The following is a 21,940-nucleotide window of genomic DNA, read 5'->3' as shown; positions in this document are numbered from 1 at the left end:
AACTCCAGTGCTGTCGGAATAGCTTCACTATATATTCTCCATTTTTTTTATCTTTTGCTCCAAATGGTCTCTTTGCCCTCCCTGCTCAGGGAGATGAGCCAAGCCTCACACCCAGCTGCTGTGAGCTGCCCCCACGAAGCACATTCATGGTGGTGGAGAATGTTACCTTATCTTTGGAAAACCACTCCCTTATATGCCATAAGGAGCACTGAAGGGCCCACACAGGGTCACTGAGGCTTTGGAGAGGCAGCCTATAAACCCTATTACCCTCACAACAAAAGCAACAGCAACAAACAACTGCTGTGCTGCTGTTTTTTTTTTTTTTTAATCCATGCTGGTATCACCATCGCTCCTCTGACTCTGCGATACATCTTCTCCTCGGTGCTCTGTGCTAAATAAGAGATCACTGAGAAATATCAGCTGAAGTTATGATGAGTCACCTACCTTCAACATTTAAAGGAGAGAAAAGAGGAGATGTAAGAGATGTAACCACACAACTCCCACAACACTTCTGAAAATGAAGGGACTTGTGGCAAAGAGAGCCTCTGAAAATGTAACTAAGGGAACAAGACAAGTAAGAGATCACTCGTAGCTGTGCTAGTCTGATGCTGTGAGTAGGAGAGCAGTAATAGCTTTTATTAGACAAGATGGTGTAGCTAAGGGAAGACAACATGCATCAGAGCAGAGACCTCCTCTTCAGGAAGCGAAGTTGAGCATATTTTGCTTTTAGCACTATTGGAAAGGATAGTTGTGAGTGCCTAAGGGGAAGATACCTGCTTTCAGGCCCAGCAAAAAAAAAAAAAAAAAAAAAAAGCCAGAGACTGAATTATCTAAAATTACCTTTGCAGTCCACTTTGCAGGCTCATTTTGCAGTTATCCAGATTTTTTTCCAACTCTGAATTTAAGAGAATTTCTTTGTAAATGCTCTGACAGCAAAGGTGACCTCCTGACAAGGAATTCGCACATGCCACGCTTCTCCAGCCACATTTTTAGGGATATCCTTGAAGATCCCCAACTTGTGCTTATTTGTCATTTTCCCTCTCATCTATCATTTTGATGAATCAGAAAGCAATTACCGACAGAATAATTCTAAATCTTGACACTGCAGCTACAGACCTGCCAAGCTGTGACAGCTTGAAAAATGCTCGAAAAAACCAAGCCAAAAAAAATGAATGACTCTCATCCCCGGATGAGTTCCTGAGTGGTTGGAGACACAGGCTGTCGCTTTGTAAACAACTCCCCCCACCTCGGGAAGCAGAGGCACGACGCTCCCTGCGCTCAGGCGGGTCAGCACCACACGCTTCCATGGAAATATCATCCCCAGACCCTCGGCTCGACCCAGCACGCAGAGCCCAGCTGATGCTCCGTGAGCAGGACACGAGGGCTGGCAGCGCCCCGGGGAGAGAGAAATTGTTTAAAGGATTGATCCGTTTACAGAGCTGGCTCTGCACAGAGGGGACACGGGCACTGCAGAGGCCATGCATGGCCAGGCGCATCCTCACAGGCTGCGGAGCTCTCGGGAGATGCTCCCTGCTCCAGTGCCCTCGAGTCCTGCCTGCAGCATCTCCCTCCTCCAAGGGCAAGGAGGAAAACCTTTCCCCCTCTACATGGAGGGAAAGCGACCCTCGCCCCAGAACCCACCGACGGTTCCTTCCCTTTCCCGACCCGCAGCCATCGGGCGCTGCACGGAAATTCACAAGGATGGGGTCAGGGATATTTGACAAGCTGGAGAGGAGCATGGGGGATCCCAGGCGGGATAGGGGTGAGCTCTGGGCAAGGGGAGCAGCCACAGGTGGGCAAACCTAAGGGAAGGGAGCGTGCAGGGGGTGCCCTCGGAAAAGGGGAGGGAGCCAGGCCTACAAGAGGAACAGGAGAGGCAAGAGCACCTCGGTTTCAGGGGATGCGGCCAAGGCACAGCTCCGGTTTTCGGTCCTGTCCCCAGGGGACGGTCCAGGACGAGTTCCAGGGTATCCCCAGGCACAGCATCTGGGTGCCCTCCAGGCAAGAGGCAGAGGAAGTGCCCCTAGAGGGAGACGGGAGGCGTCCCTTCCCCAGGGGACAGCGCTGGGGGCCAGTCCCGGGCCGGGGAGCGGCGGTCACTCCCGGGGGAGGTCAGCCCGGGGGCAGAGGCCGGGGAATGGCCCCGGGCAAGGGAAGGGTTTCCCTCGCAGCCCCGGCAGCCCCGCGGCTCGCTCCGGGCCCACCCGCCCGGGGCAGCGGCACGCCCCGCAGGGCACAAGGTACTCACCGGGCCCGGGCCGCCCCGCTGCCCGCGGCCTCGCCGCCTGGTCTCCCGCACCGGCCCCGCTCGGCGGGTCCCGCACCGGCGCTCAAGTTGGCGGCGGAGGCCTCATTGCCCTCACCCAAGATGGCAGCAGCGGCTTCGCTACGTTTCACGTGGCCATTGGGGTGCTGAAGCGGGCAGCGCCATGTCCGTGGCTGGCGAGCAGCGGGCCCGGACGCACCGTTCTGAGGTGCTGGCGGTCTCGCTGTTTTCTCAGCCTGGACACCGCTTCCTCAGGAGAAGGATGCGCTGCGTCGCTTAAACATCCACAACAACGTGCCCCCGCGGGGCTGCCGCAATACACCTGTGCCCACAACCAACATGTCCGCCGCCGCCTCCCTCGGAGGGTGCGGCGCTCTCGCGGGAGACCGCCCCGCCGTTGCTAGGCGCGGAGGGGGCGCGCGGGCGGCTTCTCGCGAGAGCAGCGTGAGGCGGCGACGGCGGCCATGGCGGACGCGGCCGGTAGCAACGGGGACGCTGCGGGGCCGCTGGTGGGCAAAGAGGCGGGTGAGGCGGCCGCACCGGGAGCGGGCGGGTGGTCGGGCCCCACGAGGTGCCCTCTAGCCCGGTTGGATCCTGCGAGGTGCGAGCATCCCGAACAGGGGCGGCCCGCACCTGGCGGGGTCCCACCGGGCCGCTGACGCCCCCGTTTTGTGTCCCACCCCTGTCACCCCACAGTGGAGCGGCTGATCCGGGAGAACGGACACATTTTCACCGAGGCGCAGTGCAAGGTGTGCAGCGCGCTGCTCATCTCCGAGTCACAGCGGCTGGCTCACTACCAGGTAGGGAAGGGGGAGCCCCGAGCCTCCGCCTCAGCCCAGCCCCGGGCTCGGCGAAGCATCCAGCGGGGTTTTTCTGATTTCCCTAGAGCAAGAAACACGCCAACAAGGTGAGACGGTACCTGTCCATCCACGGCGGGGAGGAGGGTGCCCAGGGGAAGAAGATGAAGCTGGAGGTGAAGCAGGTGAGAGGAGACGTGATCAATGTCTATAAGTAATGTCTACAATGTCTTAAAATCTAGAGGGTAAGTCCTGTGAAGAGCGGCTGAGGGAGCTGGGGTTGTTTAGTCTGGAGAAAGAAGGATCAGGGCAGACCATATTGCTTCCTACAACTCTCTGTTCGGAGACTATCCAGCTGTGATAGAGTCTCTGTTAGGAGTCTCTATTCAGCCTCTTCTCCTGGGAAGTCAGCAACAAGATAAGAGGAAATGGCCTCAAGTTGTGCCAGGGGAGGTGTTTAAGAAATGTCTGGACATGGCACTCAAGTGCTCTGGTCTAGTGGACGAGGTCACGATCAGTCAGAGGTTGAGCTTGATGACCTTGGAGGTCTTTTCCAGCCTTAATGATTGTCTCATTCTGTGAATTGTCTGAAGGGAGGGTGTCAGAGGATAAACCAGACTCTGTTCAGGGATGCCCAGCAACAGGGCGAGAGGCAACAGGCAGAAACTGATGCCCAGGATGGTTCACCTGAACATGAAGAACTTCTTACCTGTGCAGTGCCGAGCACTGGAATGCTGCCCAGACAAGGTGTGGAGTGTCCCTTACTGGAGATATTCCAGAAATGTGGGGTCTCCCTTACTGGGGATATTCCAGAACCATTTGGATAGATTCCTGTGCCAAGTGCTCTGAGATGATCTTGCTTGAGCAGGGAGGTTGGACCAGGTGAGCCACTGTGGTCCCTTCCAGCCTGATCCATCCTTGTGTTCTGTGAGTGCAGGATCCACCAGGGCTAAATACAGCTCTGTGGCACCTGCAGAGCTAAAGGCAGTTGCACAGTCTTGTAAGTGAAGGAGGAAAATGCTCTCAGAAGGGGCTTTGTGAGAACTGAGAATCTCTGTGGCAGGTGTTTCACCAGGTCTTGTCCCAGTTCCTGCTGCCCTCCCTGCTCAGACAGCCTCTTTGAGCCTGTCCTCCCCATTTAAACAAATTTGTGCTCCTCTTTTTGATTGTCTTGCTTGCAATGACAGCTTGTCAGGAGCATCATTGCATAACATCACGCAGAATACGTTGGGTTCACCATCCACAGGAATTCTCTTCCCAGAGCATTCTTTATTTTACTTACTTAGGTTCCCTCAGCTGGTAGCTGGAGCCTGTTGGTTCCGAAAGGCCCCACATTCCATTCAGCCATCTGTCTGCCCCGTGACTCCCTTGGGGAACAGATTCTACTTTTATGATTGCTTCAGCTGTAATCCCTAACTCTGGCATTTGCAGGGAGCTGGGGGTTAACAGCAGATGCCTTTGCACATAGTGTCAGGCTGAGAACTGCCTGCTGCTCCCTCCTCAGCTGGTGTTGTGTTGCAGATGACCCAGCTGATAGCAATGTTTCTGCTGCTCAGTTCACACCTTGAAGGGGACAAGGCTGCGTGGTCCAATTTTGGCAGCTATATGCTTCACTTTGTCCTTAACCCAAACAGGCCAGGGCTGCCCCTCTGCCTGGAGTGTTTGCCAACAGGTTAAAAACAGTAATCTGGTGCAAGAACACTATGCAGGGAGAGAGAGGGTGATTCTGCATCATGGAGGTTCTACCTAGTCACACTTCATCAACTTAACACCTGAATGTCTTTGATAATCTTTTTTTAGACCCCCAAACCATAGTGTTTCTCCTCAAAATGAGGAGGCTGGATGGCATGACCTGCAGAGGTCCTTCCCAGCCTCAGCAACTCAGTGGTTCTCTGTGCACAGGACAGCAAGCAGGAAGGCAGCAACGGGGAAGACAGGAACAAGTGTTGTCCCATCTGCAACATGACCTTCTCCTCTCCGGCCGTGGCAACATCTCACTACTTGGGCAAGACTCATGCCAAGAACATGAAGCAGCAGGCCCCCAAAGCAGAAGGTATGAGTGTCTGCAGCACTTTCACGTTGTCCCAAAGGGCTGTTGAGATGCTTGTTGAACCCCAAGCGTGAGCTCTTGTAAGTGTGTGCTCTTTGCCATGAAATATAGTAATCCAGCAGTGCACCTCCTGAGACCTGGCTGTTACAGCCAGCTCCATGGGCTGGCATTGGCAAGAGGTTGTGTGGGATTTTTTTTTTCTTTGTTTGGGGGAAGTGGAGCTGGCAGCAGCCCCTGTACCCATCCCTGTATGCAGGGACCAGACATGTAATGTTAAGATGTAGAATTGCCTGTGACAGGGTATAATGCCCATTAAATATTACAGAGACTGAAGTGAGTGGTGAAACTCTGATATGGCAAATTCCCCAGGGCTGCTCAGCTACAACAATGTGGCCTCTGAGGTTCACAGACTCGGGAGCTGCAGATTGCTGGGGAGTGGGAGAATACAGCTGGGGACACTTCAGTATGTGCTTGTCCTGACCTTGTCTGCCCCCACACTACTGCCTGTGTGTCCCATCCCTTTGCTAGCAGCCAGAAAGGCCTGGTGGGTGGGGAGTGACACTCTCTGTCCAGGGCAGTTAGGGATAGCCATGGGCCAGGGCAGCTACAGTTGGTCAGGACAGAAGGAAAACTCAGCCATTGAGTGCAGCTGCGGATGGTAGCTTTTACTAATTCCAAGCTGGGGAACTGTGAGTCACCCAGACACCTGACTCCTGGGATCTTCCAGGCAGAAACTGTCTGTCCCAGCATGTCTTCATGACTTTGCTAAAATGTGTGCACAGCAAAGCCACCTCCGGGATCTTCTTGTTCTTTGGAGCCCTTGCTTTTAGGTATGACAGGAGCCTACAGGAAGATGTTCACTGAGCAGTCTGGTGTGTGCCTTTGGTGAGAGGAGCTCTCTGATCCCTAGCGGGTTACTCACTCTGCTGTTTGGCACCCTGGAGTGAGAGGGTGCAGGTTTCTCCACCACATAGAAGAGCTGCTTCCCTGTGTAGATTCACTGTGTCAGACCTAGTTCCATTTATGCTGTGTCTCAGGCAAGACTCCTTATGAATTCAGGATCAAGTGCTGTGGCTGCATGGTGCTTCCAGAATCCTTTCCAGAATGCCTTTGCTGTGCAAGGGCTTGTGCCTGTGTTCTGTCTGGGAGATGGTAACAGCAGGTGGAAGCTCATTCATACCCAGTGTTTCTTGAATATAGCCATGCTTATGTTAAGGAGAAATATGCAAATCTGTTGGATTTTTTAAACCCTGAAAATTTTCCTGGCATAGTCTGAGTTATGTTATTACATGTCTTCTAATTCTGCAGTGTATTTATTGAGATATCTTATATTGGCTAGGTTTAGGTTTTAGATGTAGTGTGTTACTGGTTTTAGTGTAGGTTTGGGGGAAATAAAGTAACTAGTTTTTACCTGCGAGTTCTGTGACTGACCAGGAGTTTGGATTCACCCTACAGAAACAGTGCCCCCACAGAAACACCCTGCTCCCGTCCCCACTTCTACTGCATCTTCTAATGAAGAGAACAAGGACATTACTGACCCGGACAAGTTCTGTAGCCTCTGCCATGCCACTTTCAACAACCCCCTTATGGCAAAACAGCACTATGTAGGCAAGAAGCACAGAAAGCAGGAGACCAAACATAAGCTGATGGCACACTACGGCCGAACCCCTGATGCACCAGCATCATCCTTCATGGGTGAGTTCTCAACAGGGAGGCTGATAACCAGCTGAAGAGCAGGGTGGGAGAGAAGCAGAATGTGTCTGGCAGGCCTTTGGACAAGAGAGTGTGTGTGGAGGGAGCAGGGGAGTGTTGCTTGTGATGAGGAACTTGATTATACACGCTAAGAGTGATTTGGTTGATGTTGTAACCCCCAGCAGCAGATGTTTTAGACTGTAGCTACTCGTGACAAGCTTTGGGTTGTGTTATGCGGTGGTGTTTAATCGGGGACGTGTCCTTTTTATTCTCTGTGCGGATAATCCAGGGATTTTGGCCAGTACTGTTTCTAGTTAGGTGATTGCATCCAAAATGAAAAGATAAAAGTAGCATTTGATGCTTAAAAGTCGTCTTTGAGGGGACTAGCCAGAGATGGAAGGAATAGGTTTAACTGCACCTGCTGCTTCAAAGCACATGAAAGCCAGACAGATTTCTCCCTGAATGCCTTTCTGCCTCTGTGTGGGCACTTCCATCTGATGAACTAATGCAGCTCTCTCTGGAGCAAGCAGGAATGTGGAAAAAAAAAACCCTGAGCTATTAAGGAGGAACTTTAGGCAGACAGTTAAAACTCTTTTGGTTTATGATCTGCTGCTTATGAGCACTTGTATGTGATGAAAGCCCTCTGAGTCCAGTGAAAGCTTTAGGTGCTCACAGAAAACTCCTTTGTTCCTCCCAGCAGCCTTCTGTTGGGCCAGGAAGTCTTAGTACCTGCTGGATACTTGAGGTAAATAACAAGCAGACAGATCATCTTAAAATCTTCATCAAGGGCTTCTTTCTCTGTCGTAAAAACCCACACAAGCAGAAGATTAATTATTCTAATTCTTCTCAGGCCACCTTTAGATACCGGTAGCACTTATGACAAATGAGGCTCAATTAGCCAAGTAATGTTCTCTCCCACATTGCGTGGCCGTGTGGGAGATGGAAAAGGTGCTCAGTATCTCACGTTACCCATCTGCTCTGCACCTAATTAGTGGGGTCTGATGAATGGTTCCACTTGAATGTGACTCAGGCGCTGACAGGGCACGAGCCCCAGCCCAGGCAGGCTGGGTAGGTGGGCAGTGCCGTTGCCTGGGTAGGTGGGCCGTGCCTTTGCCTGTGTGATTGATGTGTCCCAAAAAGTGCCAGCAGAACAGAAATGTGTACAGTCACATCTCCAGGGCACTTCAGCGCTTCAGGAAAGGTTTCAGAGCCTGGGCTATGATCAGGGGCTTCTCAGATTAAAAGGGCTGCAGTCAGGGATGTTTTGTCCCACTCTTTTTGCCTGTGTCCGTGTGCCAACAGCCAGAATTGTCCCTAAACTCTCTGCTGGGACCTGACTTGCAGCAGATGAAGATGTGTTCTTTGCAAATGCAGCACTGAGGTGGTCGCCCGCTTGAAGTTCCGTAGAAGCAAGTGGTTTGGGGTTGTGGAGTGTAGTTTAGACAACTTTGTGCATGCACCTGTTGGATGGGTTTGTAACAGAGAAGTCTTGACATTGATGGTGCAGGGAAGCAGACCTGAAGTCTGTATCAACTCCTCTGGCCTTTACTGCCTGGATCCAGCTCCATTTTGAGAGCTGAATGTCCCACTGCATTCTGAAATATCTGAGGTGCAGCAGCCATGTGGCAAAGTGTCTGCAACATCCAAAGTTGAGCTTCCCAATGATTTACTGCTCTGCACACCTGGGGTCCATCTCCTCTTTCACCTTAAGGAAATGTTTTCCTTGTGAGAGTCCCAACCAGAGCCCTTCCCCAGTGACCTCAAAATTCAGGAACACCTCATGTCTTGAGGACAACTGCCAGAATTTTTCCCTATTAGAGACTCCTGTGCTGCCATACTTGCCTGTTGGGTATCTGTGACCTCATGAACTTTCAGTCCAGCTGGAGTTGTCATGTTACACAAAACCAATGATCCTGTTGAGTACCACTATTGTTGGAAACTTTTTTTTTTCCTGGCAGTTAACTGATCCACTGACTGGAACCAAACTGCTTGAGGACGGAGCTTAATATCCTCAGTTGGCACCTCAGCAAGGCTTAGCAAAATGCTGCATTGTGGAGCTGGACAGTGGGTGTAATCTCCTCTGGCTGCCGTTTTTATTGAAATGTTATAAGCTTACAAATTCAGTTTCTTTTATTTTCTGGGTTGAGATGTCCAGATGAGCAGAAGTGGGACTAGGGAAGAAAAATGGAGTTGCAAAGGCAGTATAACCTTTGGGGTTTGGTGTCCAAATCTGAAATTTTTACTATGCCTGATACTATAAACTGTTTGTAGGGAACATGTGTGTGGTTTTTGAGTGATGAACAAACCATGTTCTGATCAGGAAAGCTTTTTGGGCTTGGTGATTATTCCCTTGCAATGGCCGGCTGATACACGGTGGGTAGTGGGATTCTGTGATCTCCCTGCCTGATCAGATTGTTGACTGTTACTTGACTTTGTTTAGGGTTGTTTACTAAATCAGGTGGTTGAATATTTTGCTTGTTTCTAGCTGAGGCACAGAAATTGGCTAGTTGTGTGTGCTAACATTGCTGTCTGTTTCAGCTGGGAAGGGCTACCCCTGCAGCACATGTAACATAGTGCTGAACTCCATAGAGCAGTACCAAGCTCACATCAGTGGCTTCAAACACAAGAATCAGTAAGTAATGTTCTTGTCTAAGAGTGTTTCAGCCTTGCTGTTAAAATCGATGGCCTAAATATAACCTAAAATGCAGTTCTGAGCACGTGTTTCCAGCTGACTTCCAAACAGAAGAGCAGGGTCTGTGCAGGCTCTCTGTGTCCCGAGGCTGCTCCAGGAGCTCCCTCTGCAGACCGCCCAGTTGTGCTGCCGAGGTGGAAGTGCCTCCGGTGACTTTAGGTTCCTAATAGTTCAGCTCAGCACAGACCTTTGCAGTGAACCTGACACCTATTAAACACAGTTTCTCTTAACAACTGAGATTTTAATTTAATTAAGGACTGGTTCAGTGGAGATCTGCTTGCAATTCTAATCTCCATTGGGATTGTTTGTTTTAAAATTTGGCATATAGTCAGCACGCTCCAGAAGCCTGGACTATATTCCTGAACTCGCTCTTACAGCTGGCAAGTTAAATAATGGCATCCCCTGCATATATTATTAATTGAAAAAAATTATGCTTCCAGATGATTAATACCAAAAATACTTGTTCTGGAGACTGCCAATCTTTAATTTAAGAGCCTTCACTAAAAGAGGCACAGTAATGAGCCTGGGTTGGTTAGAAAGCTTCTTAGAAGGAAGAGGCATTAGGAAATCCTACCTGAAGGGAGGGCAGGCTCCTAGCCAAATTCCCCAGAAGGGACAGGAAGAAAACTGGCATCTCTTGTTCCCTCTCTATGGAATAACAGCCTCCTGGTCCCTCAGCTCTGGGGAGTACTTGATGAGAAAACATCTTTCATCCCAGGGAAGTTCCAGCTCTCGAACAGCACAACTAGATTAGTGAATAGGAAGTATCCCATTCTAGAGAGATAACACTGAGGATGTTCCCAACGCATACACATTAATGTTCTCTTTAAGAACACTGCTGTTGTTGGAGCTGTTGCAGCCACACAACTCTCTTTCAGAATGCTCCTCTGGATTCAGCTGTGCAGTCCTGTTCCAGCTTCTGCAGCCTGCAGAGAGGCAGGATGCTTGCTTTGTAATGGGAGCTCTTTAGCAGTCCTTGAGCTCTGCCGCAGCTAATTCTGCCATGCTAAAGGTGTCTGTTTACACACAGGCACAGAGAGCAGGGATTCACTTGGAAGATTTTCTGGCAAATCTTCCCTTGGCTGCAGTGGGTTGTTGCTCTGCTGACAGCCTTGCCTGCTGAGCAGTGATTGCAGTTGGCACATTTCAGAGCATTTGTGACATTGTCTCCTTTTTTTCCTTTTTGTTGCTCCCTTCAACGTGCAGGATGCCAGGAGCAGTGCCGGTTGTCGGACCGTTCCCGCCACAACAGTATGTCCGGGAAGAGTCAACTGGCCCAGGAGGCTATAGTTACTTCAGCCAAGACCTCTAGAGCAAGTTGCAGCACTATTCTCGGAGTTGTTGGTGGCCCCAGAGCGCACATCCTTTGCCAGCCCACAATGGTTTCATTATCCCTCTGGATAAGCAAAGCCCTACCCTCCTGTATACACCCGTTGAGCAGAACGGGGACTGAATCTGTCAGGAAAAGGATCCAGCTGGAAGAGACTTGCTAGACAGCAAATACTTCACTCCCTTAGAGTAGTTTTCATTGTGTAATTGCTTCCTGTGAAGGTGGGTGTGGTGTGAGAGGAAGTGTCTATCTGGTGTAAGGAGGGCTTGGCAGCAAGCTGGTAGTGGCACCTTCTCCCTGTCCCCTCTGGTGGGCTGCCCATTCTGCTGCTGGACTGTTGTCAGAGGGCACCAGCACCCATGGGCACACCCAGGATGACAGGAGGGGACCTGGAGCCTGGCTGTGGGACCAGAGCCACCCACATGGCCGGGAAGCTGAGGATGGAGCATGGTGCCTGTCCCTAGGTGTGCCCTGGTGTTGGTGTGCTGTTGGCCCAGCTCTGCGCCTCCCTGCCCCGGGCCACAGCTCTGGCTGTGTCGCCAGTCTGAACTCCATCGCCTTCTGGGCTGGCAGGCGCAGGACAGAGCGTAGAACCACCCAGCAGCCACATCCTCCACAGAAGCACCACAGTCCCCTGCCCAGGCCGCAGCCAGCTCTGTGGAGCCTGTTGCTCCTCCAGCAGCACACCCAGTATCCCTGCCTCAGCCAGGAGAAGCTCAGTCCTGGCCACAGTCCCAGCCACTGCCATCCCTCGTGGCCCCGCAGGCTCCATTGAGTAAATCAAGTGCAGATGTGGAGTCAGGACCGGGTGCCTGCTTACAATTAGGGGCTGGGAAAATTGGGTGGCCCCATTCTTGCTTTGCAGTTCCTTGCCATGGCTGCTGCTTTACCAGGCTGAACCCCCAAATGTTGTGCAGGGGACAGGGCTGGTGAGTAAAGCTCCTGCTTTCTTGGCCACAGATCAGCACTGTGTTGCCCAACCCAGCACATGGTGTGTGCCATGTTCCCATGGGGAGCAGGAGATGTTCTGGCCCCATGCACCTCGTTCCCCGTGCCAGCTGCAGCTGCAGCACTCCCCCACACAGCCAGGGGAGGAAGAGGTGGCAGGGCTGCAGCAGGACAAGGCATGACACTGCCCACCCTCCTGCCATATTGCCCTCAACTTGTGTGTTCCCCACTCAGCCTTCACTGCCCAAGTCTGTGGATGCTCCTGTGCCATGCTGGGGGCTAGAAGAAGCCTGGGTCCCTGATATCCCTGTCCTGCAGCCCCTGCACTGGGCCCCACATTCTTGGCTCCCCAGAGGGAGCAGCAGGCTTATGTTTGCCAAGTTCTGCCTGGTTAAACCTTAACCAAGCTGGGTTGCTCCATCAGTCCCTCCCAGCCAGAGATAAGGATGGGCAGGAAAGACCACGGCCTGATGGGGCATACTGCCCCAAACCTGGCTGCTTGCCTCCAGGGCAGGACCCAGCCCCTGCAGAGCATCCTGCCCAGTCTGGGGCAGCTGCCTGCCTATCCAGCTTGCTCCCTCCCTTCCTCAGCGGGCCCCCACTGATATGAGGGCAGCAGGTTGTGGCTGGGGCTGGAAGCTACCATGTTGAAGCCAGTGGACTGGATGGAGCTGGAAACCCTTGCTCCAGGGCTGACCCACTCCCTCAGTGCCAGAAGGTTCACATCACCCCAGCACATTGAATGAGCATGCTCAGCCTCAGATCCTGTGCACGTACAGTGAGCTGGGGCTTCTGTGCCCCAAACAAGAGCCGTTCAGGAGAGGCCAAGAGAAACTTCCAGGAGGAAAGAGCCCCCCAGGCTCCGGCCCCCACAGGAGCCACCGTGCTGCGCGGGCTCTGGCTGGCCGCAGGTGCCACCACAGCGGGAGTGGCGGCAAGTGCTGGGGCCAGGCACAAGGGGCGGCTGTGTTCCCGCAGCTCCGGCTGCCTTCCAAGAGCAATATTGTTGGCACCAGGCAGGCTCCCTGCACCGGCAGCACATACATGGGCCTTTCATGAGGAGAGTGGGGATGATTTACTGCCTGGGGGAAGGGGCAGGGGCGGGAGGATGGAGCCCCAGCATGCCGGCGCCCGGCCCCTTGTGCGTGCTCGCTGCTGCGGGGCCCCGCACATATTAGCAAGGCCAAGGATCTGGCAAGGGGGTCGTCTCTCCCAACGGGACATGGGGTAAGAGGGATCCCTCTGCAACATCTGTGAAGTTCTGAGAACACACTTCATCTCTGGGCACCGCGCTGTGAGCTGTCACTTGTGCCACAGTGATGGGGGCAGCCCATGAGCTGGGGGAGATGGCCATCAGAGGAGGGTGCTGGGGCAGGGGTGCACCCACAGCGCAGAGTGCTGTGCTGGCACAATCCCCCCTTGTTGAGCTGCTGGCGTGGCAGAAGCCGTTGTGGTGCTGCCGGCAGCGGGTGGCAGGCGGTGGGGCTGGGCTGCTGTGAAGGGCTTTTTGTTTGCCGTCAGTTGCTGTTATAAATCAAGCCAGGCAGCCCAGCCCCAGCCCAGCACTGCCCCATGGCAGGGAGGTGACCAGTTCCCAGCTGCCTACAGCAGAGCCCCACCAAGCCCTGGCCTGTGCCTGGCATTGTCCTGGCCCAGTGGGGATGTTCAGTGTGACACTGGGCAACATGCCCACACTGGTCTGCTTGCCCTTCTTCCACTCAGCATTGGGGAACCCTGGGATACAGGGAATCTTTCCATGTTCATCCCAGGCTGTGTCTCCCACAGGCTCCCCAGAGTCCCAGCTCTCCCTGGTGTTCCAAATACTGGGAACATCCCCTTCTCTCTGGTTTTAATTTGGTTTTGGTTCGAATTGAGCTGAACCCAACATTTTTCTGTGCTTCCGGCACACTGTGAACTCTGCAGGGGCGGCCGCTGCTCCGTGAAATTGATGTTCTCGTCCGCTTCACGCGTCAGCAGGAATGAACAGCTGCTGGGGGCTGCTGGCCCCCAGGACTGCTCTGTGCACCTCTGCACCCCAAGGGGACACACACCAGTACTCCAGATGGGGAGCAGCACAGGGTGGATGGTGCTATGGGAGATTGTAGCACCAACCAGACCTCACAGTGAAACCATGTCATGCTGGATGGTTTGGTGCAGTGGAGCAGCATGGACAAGGCTGTGCCCAGGACTCAGGTTTGATCCTACAAAAAGAGGGGTGACAGTGACAGTGTACCCCACTCACAGGGCCACAAGGTCCACGCCAGGCATGGGCAAGGCTGTTGTGTGGGGCTCAGCATAACCCTGGAAGATCTTGCTGGAAAGCAGATGGCGAAACAGATGCAATGCAGGAAAGGAGAGCAACTCTAGGGCCAGACCCTGGCCATGTACTGGGGGACACTGACCCCTCTTGATGGCAGCAGGATGCTCAGGGGACATTGTTCCTTGGGATCACGCCAACTCGAAGTGCCTAAGGCCAGGCATCCCCCAGTGTCCAGTGGTCTTGTATGGGCCAGCCAGCAACAGGGCTTGGGCATGGTGGGGTCTGCCTGCCCCAGCACAGGCAACAGCATAGGGAAGGTGAGGGCGAAGTGTTTATGGGTTGGATTAGGCCACTCCAACGCTGGCTCGCACCTTAGCCACGTTTTATGATGCTCCGTTATGGGCTCCTAATGAGGGTCACAGCCACTTTATGGCACTGACAGCGATAACGCTACAACTAATTATGGCACAATTAGCCAATTAGCGTGTGGGCTGCTGGGCACCCAGCAACGCTCAGCGCCCAGCTTGGGCCATGACAGCTGCTTGGGGCTGAAGTGCTCCCACCCCCAGCAATCGGGGGGAAACAGGGGTGGCCTTGCCCCCTGTCCCATCTGCTGCTCCCCACGCGTGGGGTCTGCCTGGAGGACAGCAGAGGGGAGCAGCCCCGGGTGTTTTGCAGCCCCCTGTGCTCCCCACCCGCGAGGGGAGGCTGTGCCGGCGGAGCCGGGACAGAGTGGGCCGGGGGCCGCCTCTCGCCGCTGCGGGGGAAAGGCCGGTGCTACCCCCCACCTTCCCCCGTCCAGCTCGGCGGCAGGTCGGTCGGTTTGCAGAGATGCCGGAGATGCGGGGCCGGTCCCCGTCCCCCCACCCCTCCCGCCTCCCCAGCGCTCCGGGCGGGGCCGCTGTAACCCGAGCGCGTCCCTACAAAGTGCCCGCGCCCCCGAGGCGGCGGCAGAGCGGGGCCGGAGCCAGCCGGGAGCGAGCCCCAGCCCTGCCCGCCGCCGGAGCCGTCCCGAGCCCGGAGCCAGAGCCGTCCCGGCCCTGCCGCCATGGGGCCACGGTCTGGGGCTCGGCGGCGCTGAGCCCGCTGTCCCCGGACTTTGCCCCGGCCCGCGCAGCGCAGGCGGCTCCGCCGCGGGAGCCCGTCACCGCCGGTAACCGCGCCGACCGCGACCCTCGCCCCCGGCACCATTCGGGCCCCCCCTCCCGGGACACTCCCCCCTGCCTGGGATTCTCCGTGGTCCCCCGCCCCCGGTTAACCTCCCCTAGAGCCCTGACCAGGCTGAAGCTGGCCGGAGAGGTCGAATTCCCGGCGCTCAAACGGGGTGTTTCCCACTCTCCGTGCCCCCTCCCATTCCTGCCCAGGGACCCCCGTGCTCTGCCTCCCGTCCATGCCCACCCACCCTCGCGGTGACCTGGGGACCTCGCACTGCTTCTCCCCGGTGCCTCGGGAGAGGAGGGGTCTGCCCGCCCGGATCCGCTCACCCGACCCTGCCTGTCCCGCAGGGTGGGACCCCCGCGCTGGGGGGGCCTGGAAGATGCGGCCCCTCTTGCAGGTCGTGGCGGGGCTGCTGCTGGCGGTAGCTGCACGGGGCAGGGCGATGGAGCCAGGTACGGCTGCGGGGGGCGACGCGGACCCGGGGGCGGTGGGAGTGGGTTCCTGCTTTCTGAATACTTTCTCCATCCCGGCTGGGCGGCGACCCCTGGGCTGGGATGCGAGTGCTTGCCCTGGGCATGCAGCCCCACCGCTCTGCCTGCAGGGCAGGGCTGGTGGGAACTGGGGACAGGGCACAGGGACCGGTGTTCCCATCACTGACAGGGGCAGGGTGGCTCCAGCCAGGCTGTCCCTGTGCTGCGGGGGCTTGGCTCGCTCGCTGGACACGCGTGGCAGAGAGGGGTTGTGAGACCGCTGTGGGCTGTGGCTGCTGTGTGTGACACCTGGTGAAATGCGGGCAGTGCGTGCCTCGAGGTGGTGGGTGCGGGAGAAGGATGCGTCCCCCGGGACCAGAGAGCAGCTGCCCCACATCCCTCCTGTGCTGGCCATGCACTGGGCTGGAGGCACATTCGTGCACTCCAGGCTCCTGCACATGGGCAGTCGTGCTGCCGTGGTATTGCTGTGCTGGCGACCAGGTTGTTTCTGCCCTCCACGGGCACATGCTGCTGCTGGCCATCGGCAAGCTGGGCTCCACTGCCAGCCGGGCACTGCCAGGGACAACCAGGCTTTAGGGGTCCCAGCCATGCTTGGGGCATGTAGAGGTCCGACGATGGGTGTCTGGAGGGGTTTGTTGCCCTCCTTCAGTAAGGCAGAGCAAGCTGGAGCACCCTGCACCGCTGGGAGTGGTGGAAGGATAGTGGCATGTATGGCCTTGGCCAGGGACATGCCATTGGGGAAATCATGTCCCCGTGCTTCAGGTCAGAGTCCAGCCCTTACCTGCTTCTAGGGTGGCAGAGCCAGGCTCTGGGCTGTGTCACACCACATGCTCTCCACACTAGGATGGGCATATGGAGGGGTCCTGCTATCAGGGAGGGGTGAGCACTGGGGTGGGTGCTCACCACATCTCTCCAGAGCTATTTGAGAGCCCCTTGCTGGAGTCAGAAGATGAACATCTCCTCCTGGACCCAGGCAACACATTGAAGCTGTACTGTGATGCCAACCAGAGTGGTGCCAGTGTGGTCTGGTACAAGGAGTCCCGGCCACTCGTCTCAGGAGGTCGCATCCACCTCCGTCAGAGCCTGCTGGAGATCTCAGAGGTCACCTACGAGGACTCAGGGCTCTATGTGTGCCGGGCACGGGGAACTGGAGAGGTCCTGCGCAACTTCACCATCTCTGTCGTGGGTAGGAGCCCCGGCAGCACCCAGCTACCCTTGGGGCAGCAAAGCAGCCACTGCCTGCCCAGCCCTGCAGGCAGGGATGTCCTTCTCAACCGTTTCCCTTTGCAGACTCCCTGGCATCAGGTGATGATGATGAAGATAGTGATGGGGACAGTCCCCACGGAGACCGAAATGAGGAGTCGGTCTATGTGCACAGAGGTCAGTGCCACACCAGGGCACTACAGGAGAGGGCAGGTGGGGCAGAACCAGGGGCATGGGGCACTGCTGCCTCCTGCTACCTGTACAGGCCCCCTCCCATTGTACATCCTGCACGTCCCCAGCTCCTTACTGGACTCACCCACACCGGATGGACAAGAAGCTGTATGCAGTCCCTGCGGGGAACACGGTGAAGTTCCGCTGCCCGGCCTCAGGCAGCCCCAGCCCCAGCATTCGCTGGTTCAAGAATGGTCGAGAGTTCCGAGGGGAGCACCGCATCGGGGGCATCCGGGTATGGGACAGCTCCTCCCACCACAGCTTCCCTCCCAGGATCCCTCTTCCCCAGCTCACCTCACTGCCTTACCTCCCTCTCTGCAGCTCCGGCACCAGCACTGGAGCCTGGTGATGGAGAGTGTGGTGCCCTCTGACCGTGGCAACTACACTTGCCTGGTGGAAAACAGGTTTGGCAGCATCCGCTACAGCTACCTCCTGGATGTGTTGGGTGAGGGTTCCTCAGCATGTGCTGATCTGGGCTTCCCCATACCTGGTGGGGTCAGAGAAAGGGGTGGAGGAGCCTCTGTGACCTACCCACTGATGCAGCTCACATGTCCCTCACAATCCAGGGACATGGGATGGAGACCAGGCTTGGGTTGCGCTGGTCTGTTTTAGGGTTGGGGAAGGGCCCAATGTGGCTCCATGGTGGGTGGAGAAGGAGGGAGAAAGGAGCCTGTACTCTGGGCCACCATGTTAGTGACACTGCTCTGCTCCCTGTGTGCAGAGAGGTCCCCGCACAGGCCCATTTTGCAGGCTGGGCTGCCTGCCAACACCACAGCCCTGGTGGGCAGCGATGTGGAGTTCTTCTGCAAGGTCTACAGTGATGCCCAGCCCCACATCCAGTGGCTGAAGCACATTGAAGTGAATGGCAGCAACTACGGCCCCGACGGGGTCCCCTATGTGCAAGTGCTCAAGGTAACAAGGGCTGGAAGCACTCAGGTCCCAGATACCTGTGCTAAGGTGGTGACAGGGGTGCACAGAGCTCCCTGAGGAAGAGGGATACTGACCGTCCATCCCTCTCTGACAGACTGCAGATATCAACAGCTCTGAGGTGGAGGTGCTGTACCTGCGCAACGTGTCCATGGAGGATGCTGGCGAGTACACCTGCCTGGCAGGGAACTCTATCGGCCTCTCCTACCAGTCTGCCTGGCTCACTGTCCTGCCAGGTAGGGGTGGGGTTCTGGTGTGGGGTCTGGGATCCCCAGCACGCAGAGGCCATGTCTCAGGCCAACACATTCACTCCCTGCAGAAGAGGAGCTGGTGCGGGAAGCTGAGGCCCCTGAGACCAAGTACACAGACATTATCATCTACACCTCGGGCTCGCTCGCCGTGGCCATGGCCATTATTATTGTGGTGCTGTGCCGGATGCAGACTCAGTCAAGCAAGCAGCACCTGGAGCCTATGGCAGTCCACAAGCTCTCCAAATTCCCACTCATCCGACAGGTGGGTACCAAACTTGAGCCCTACTAATGCAGGGGGACCTTGGTGACCAATGGGCTCCAGGAGTGCCACTTGTGCCCATCACACCTTACCCTGCTGCCAGCCTTGGGGCTGCCCTTCCCAGTTCCCCCTGCAGCTCCCTCACCCCATTGCTCCAAGTGAGATCTCTACTTTTCTGTTGCATCTTTGTTGGGCCCTGGAGCGTGGGATGGGATGGATGGCTGAGGACCTGTGTCTCTCTCCACAGTTCTCCCTGGATTCCAGCTCCTCTGGGAAGTCCAGCACATCCCTGATGCGGGTCACCCGTCTCTCCTCCAGCTGTGCCCCAATGCTGGCTGGTGTCATGGAGCTGGACCTGCCCCTTGATGCCAAGTGGGAGTTCCCCCGAGACAAGTACGGTTCTGCGCAGGGCTGGGACAGGGGCTGCTTTCCCCAGCTGCCCCAGGAACAGCAGCATGCAGGAGGTGGATGGGGAGGCCTCTGGCCACCCTAAGACCAGCCCTGTGATCTGTGATGGTTCTGCTTGTCCCTGCCAGGCTGGTGCTGGGGAAGCCCTTGGGGGAAGGCTGCTTTGGCCAGGTGGTGCGGGCAGAGGCTTATGGCATAGACAGAGACTGGCCAGACAGAGCCATCACCGTGGCCGTCAAAATGCTGAAAGGTAACGGCTCCCGTGCCAGTGTCCCAGGAACAGAGGTGGCATCAGCACTGGGCAGGGGTGCCACCCAGCTGGCATCGTGACACAGCCTTCCTTCCCTAGACAACGCCACCGACAAGGACCTGGCTGACCTCATATCCGAGATGGAGATGATGAAGCTCATGGACAAACACAAGAACATCATCAACCTCTTGGGAGTCTGCACACAGGATGGTGAGGGGCCTGTGCAGGCAGGGTTCGGGCGGGACCAGGGATGTGGATTACTTGGGTCAGTGGGTAGCTGGGAAGGGACAAGGTAGGGCAGGGGCTGAGCAAGTGGCTGCCCTTCCCAGGGCCATTGTACGTGATTGTGGAGTTTGCTGCGAAGGGCAACCTGCGCGAGTACCTCCGTGCCCGCCGCCCCCCGACACCTGACTACGCTTTTGATGTCATGACAATGCCTGAGGAGCAGCTCTCTTTCAAGGATCTGGTCTCCTGCGTCTACCAGGTGGCCCGTGGCATGGAGTACCTGGAATCCAGACGGGTACGGCTGTGTGGACTGAGTGGACTACCTGTGCTGGGCACAGCTGGGGAGGTCATGGCACTGACAGAGGAGCTGTGTACCCCTGGTGAACCCAATGTCCCTGTGCAAAGGGAGCCCAGCCCATTCCCATAAGCTGTCCAGAACCTCCCAGCCCCATCCAGCAACGCTGAAGGCAGTAGCTCCCCAAAAATATGGGACTCAAAACCTGACCCACCTCCTGGGGAAGTGTATGTGGCCCTCCCACTGTGCCTGTCACTGCAGCCAACCCATGACGGGATGACCCCACCACTGCAGAGGTGCTGGGGGATATGTGGGAGGGAAATGGTGATTTTGGTGTTTGAAGGGGATATGTGGAGCTGGAGTCACTATCTCACACCCCTGTGGGTGATGCTCCCCCTGGCAGTGCATCCACCGTGACCTGGCTGCCCGCAATGTGCTGGTGACAGCAGAGAGTGTGATGAAAATCGCTGACTTCGGCTTGGCCAGGGATGTTCATGACATCGACTACTACAAGAAAACCAGCAACGTGAGTGGGGCTCCTGGAGAAGGGGCACAGGGACCCCCAGTCAGGGCCGAGCTGAGCAGGGGGTTGCTCTCCTAGGGTCGCCTGCCAGTGAAGTGGATGGCCCCCGAAGCCCTGTTTGACCGTGTCTACACCCACCAGAGCGATGTGTGAGTCCTGAGGGGAAGGAGGGTCTGTTGGGTGTGGGTTGAGGATGCTGTTGGTGTGGGACAAGGCAGCACTGTGGGGTTATACATGCACTGGAGGGTCCCCATAGCGGAATGGGGATACTGTGTGGGGACAGCAGGGCACATATTGCCCAGGGAGGGGGGTGAGTGATCCGCCCTCTCCCACTCCTGCAGGTTGCAGTGGGCCAAGCTGGGGGACAGCCCTAGGATGTATTTGATCCCCCTTTGCTATGTGTGATCCTAGGTGGTCCTTTGGGATTCTGATGTGGGAGATCTTCACACTGGGGGGCTCCCCATACCCTGGCATCCCTGTGGAGGAGCTGTTCAAGCTGCTGAAGGAGGGGCACCGCATGGACCGGCCATCCAACTGCACCCACGAGCTGTGAGTACCAGCCAGGTGGGTGGGCAGGGGGCACAGTGAGACCCTGCTAACATCTCCTCGTCCCCAGGTACATGCTGATGAGGGAGTGCTGGCACGCCGTGCCCTCACAGCGTCCCACTTTCAAGCAGCTTGTGGAGGGGCTGGACAAGATCCTGGCAGCTGTTTCAGAGGAGGTGAGAGGAGGGGAGTCTGGTGGGTGAGGGGTGGGCAGTGTGGCCATTGACAGCACTGGTGGTCATGGCACCATCCCTCCTTGCAGTACCTGGACCTCTCCATGCCCTTCGAGCAATACTCGCCCTCCTGTGAGGACTCTGCCAGCTCCTGCTCCTCTGATGACTCTGTCTTCACCCATGACCCAATGCCGCTGGCTCCCCACCTCTTCTCCTATCCCAGCGTGAGGACTTAAGGGAGGGCAGGGAAGGGTGATGCTGAAGCCACCTCTGCTCTTGCAGGGAGAGGGTCCAGGTTCCCCAAAGTCCCTGCTTTGTCTGGGCTGAGCAGTGGGTGGGCAGGGCCCGGAGCCACAGGACCAAGGCAGGGTGTCCCTCTCTCTGGGCTCCTTTTGGGCCCTGAGCCATCAGCCCTGGCTGAGATCTGCCTGGTATTGTGGGGCAGCAGGAGCTAGAGCCTCTCCATGTGGGCACTGCCTGGGATGCCCATGGCATTGCCCAGGAAGATGGGCTTTGGCCAGCGCTTCAGTGGAAGTGTCTCTGGGCAGGAGCCCCACTGCTGCCAGGCTCCTGCTGCATCTGTACATAGCCACAGAGATGAATATTTATGTACATGAAATTTCAACCTGATAAATTATTTTTTTGGAGTACACCCCGGTGCAGTTTTCTGGGCTGCTCCTGGAGCACAAAGGGCTCACCTAAGCTTGGAAGGCAGTCAGGGTTTGCCTCCTCTCTGCCTCCTTGCCCCAGCCAGTTCAGGGCTTGCAATCACTCCTGGGGGACACGGAGACAGTGCCACAGGTGCAGGAAGTGATGTCCCCACTCCTGTGCCTCCAGGCCTGCTCCAGCACAAAGCACCCTTGCATCTGTTCCCCATTAGCCACTGCTGCACTAAGCCACCGTGAACTCCACTACCAGCATTGCCCTGAAACTGATCCCCCAACTGCCATGGGCTCCCAGGCTGG

At 56.3% G+C, this 21,940-nt stretch overlaps 3 protein-coding genes across 5 annotated transcripts in view; 2 read left to right on the top strand and 1 right to left on the bottom strand.

Moving 5' to 3' along the window:
• UIMC1 (ubiquitin interaction motif containing 1) overlaps positions 1-2,624 on the bottom strand; it is a 39,870-nt gene extending 37,246 nt beyond the window's left edge. For all 3 annotated transcript variants that reach the window (XM_021530687.2, XM_077786655.1, XM_077786656.1), the window contains exon 1: positions 2,249-2,624. The gene's annotated coding sequence lies outside the window, so the exon portion shown is untranslated. The remainder of the gene's footprint in view (positions 1-2,248) is intronic.
• Positions 2,625-2,692: 68 nt separating this feature from the next.
• Positions 2,693-11,018, top strand: ZNF346 (zinc finger protein 346). Its single transcript, XM_021530690.3, has 7 exons — positions 2,693-2,791; positions 2,963-3,066; positions 3,153-3,248; positions 4,966-5,116; positions 6,569-6,808; positions 9,344-9,437; positions 10,704-11,018. The coding sequence occupies exons 1-7, from the start codon at positions 2,731-2,733 to the stop codon at positions 10,807-10,809; spliced, it is 852 nt and encodes a 283-aa protein (XP_021386365.2). The 5' UTR covers positions 2,693-2,730; the 3' UTR covers positions 10,810-11,018.
• A 4,115-nt stretch (positions 11,019-15,133) lies between these two features.
• Positions 15,134-21,627, top strand: FGFR4 (fibroblast growth factor receptor 4). The gene is made up of 18 exons (XM_021530770.3): positions 15,134-15,188; positions 15,541-15,645; positions 16,601-16,870; positions 16,975-17,064; positions 17,187-17,353; positions 17,440-17,563; positions 17,840-18,030; positions 18,143-18,281; positions 18,365-18,558; positions 18,803-18,948; positions 19,092-19,213; positions 19,313-19,423; positions 19,543-19,733; positions 20,137-20,259; positions 20,335-20,405; positions 20,668-20,805; positions 20,873-20,978; positions 21,065-21,627. The coding sequence occupies exons 2-18, from the start codon at positions 15,573-15,575 to the stop codon at positions 21,209-21,211; spliced, it is 2,403 nt and encodes an 800-aa protein (XP_021386445.3). The 5' UTR covers positions 15,134-15,188; positions 15,541-15,572; the 3' UTR covers positions 21,212-21,627.
• The last annotated feature ends 313 nt before the right edge of the window (positions 21,628-21,940 follow it).

The sequence above is a fragment of the Lonchura striata genome, chromosome 15 (assembly GCF_046129695.1).
Source record: "Lonchura striata isolate bLonStr1 chromosome 15, bLonStr1.mat, whole genome shotgun sequence".
Lineage (NCBI taxonomy): Eukaryota > Metazoa > Chordata > Aves > Passeriformes > Estrildidae > Lonchura > Lonchura striata.
This window is presented reverse-complemented; position numbering and strand designations above follow the sequence as displayed.

Coding starts and splice junctions, on each gene's coding strand:
- ZNF346 (XM_021530690.3), top strand. CDS start 2,731: ATGGCGGACGCGGCCGGTAGCAACGGGGACGCTGCGGGGCCGCTGGTG. Junction 3,249..4,965: donor TGAAGCTGGAGGTGAAGCAG/GTGAGAGGAGAC, acceptor CTCTGTGCACAG/GACAGCAAGCAGGAAGGCAG. Junction 9,438..10,703: donor GGCTTCAAACACAAGAATCA/GTAAGTAATGTT, acceptor TTCAACGTGCAG/GATGCCAGGAGCAGTGCCGG.
- FGFR4 (XM_021530770.3), top strand. CDS start 15,573: ATGCGGCCCCTCTTGCAGGTCGTGGCGGGGCTGCTGCTGGCGGTAGCT. Junction 17,065..17,186: donor GTCGGTCTATGTGCACAGAG/GTCAGTGCCACA, acceptor GCACGTCCCCAG/CTCCTTACTGGACTCACCCA. Junction 20,979..21,064: donor TGGCAGCTGTTTCAGAGGAG/GTGAGAGGAGGG, acceptor CCCTCCTTGCAG/TACCTGGACCTCTCCATGCC.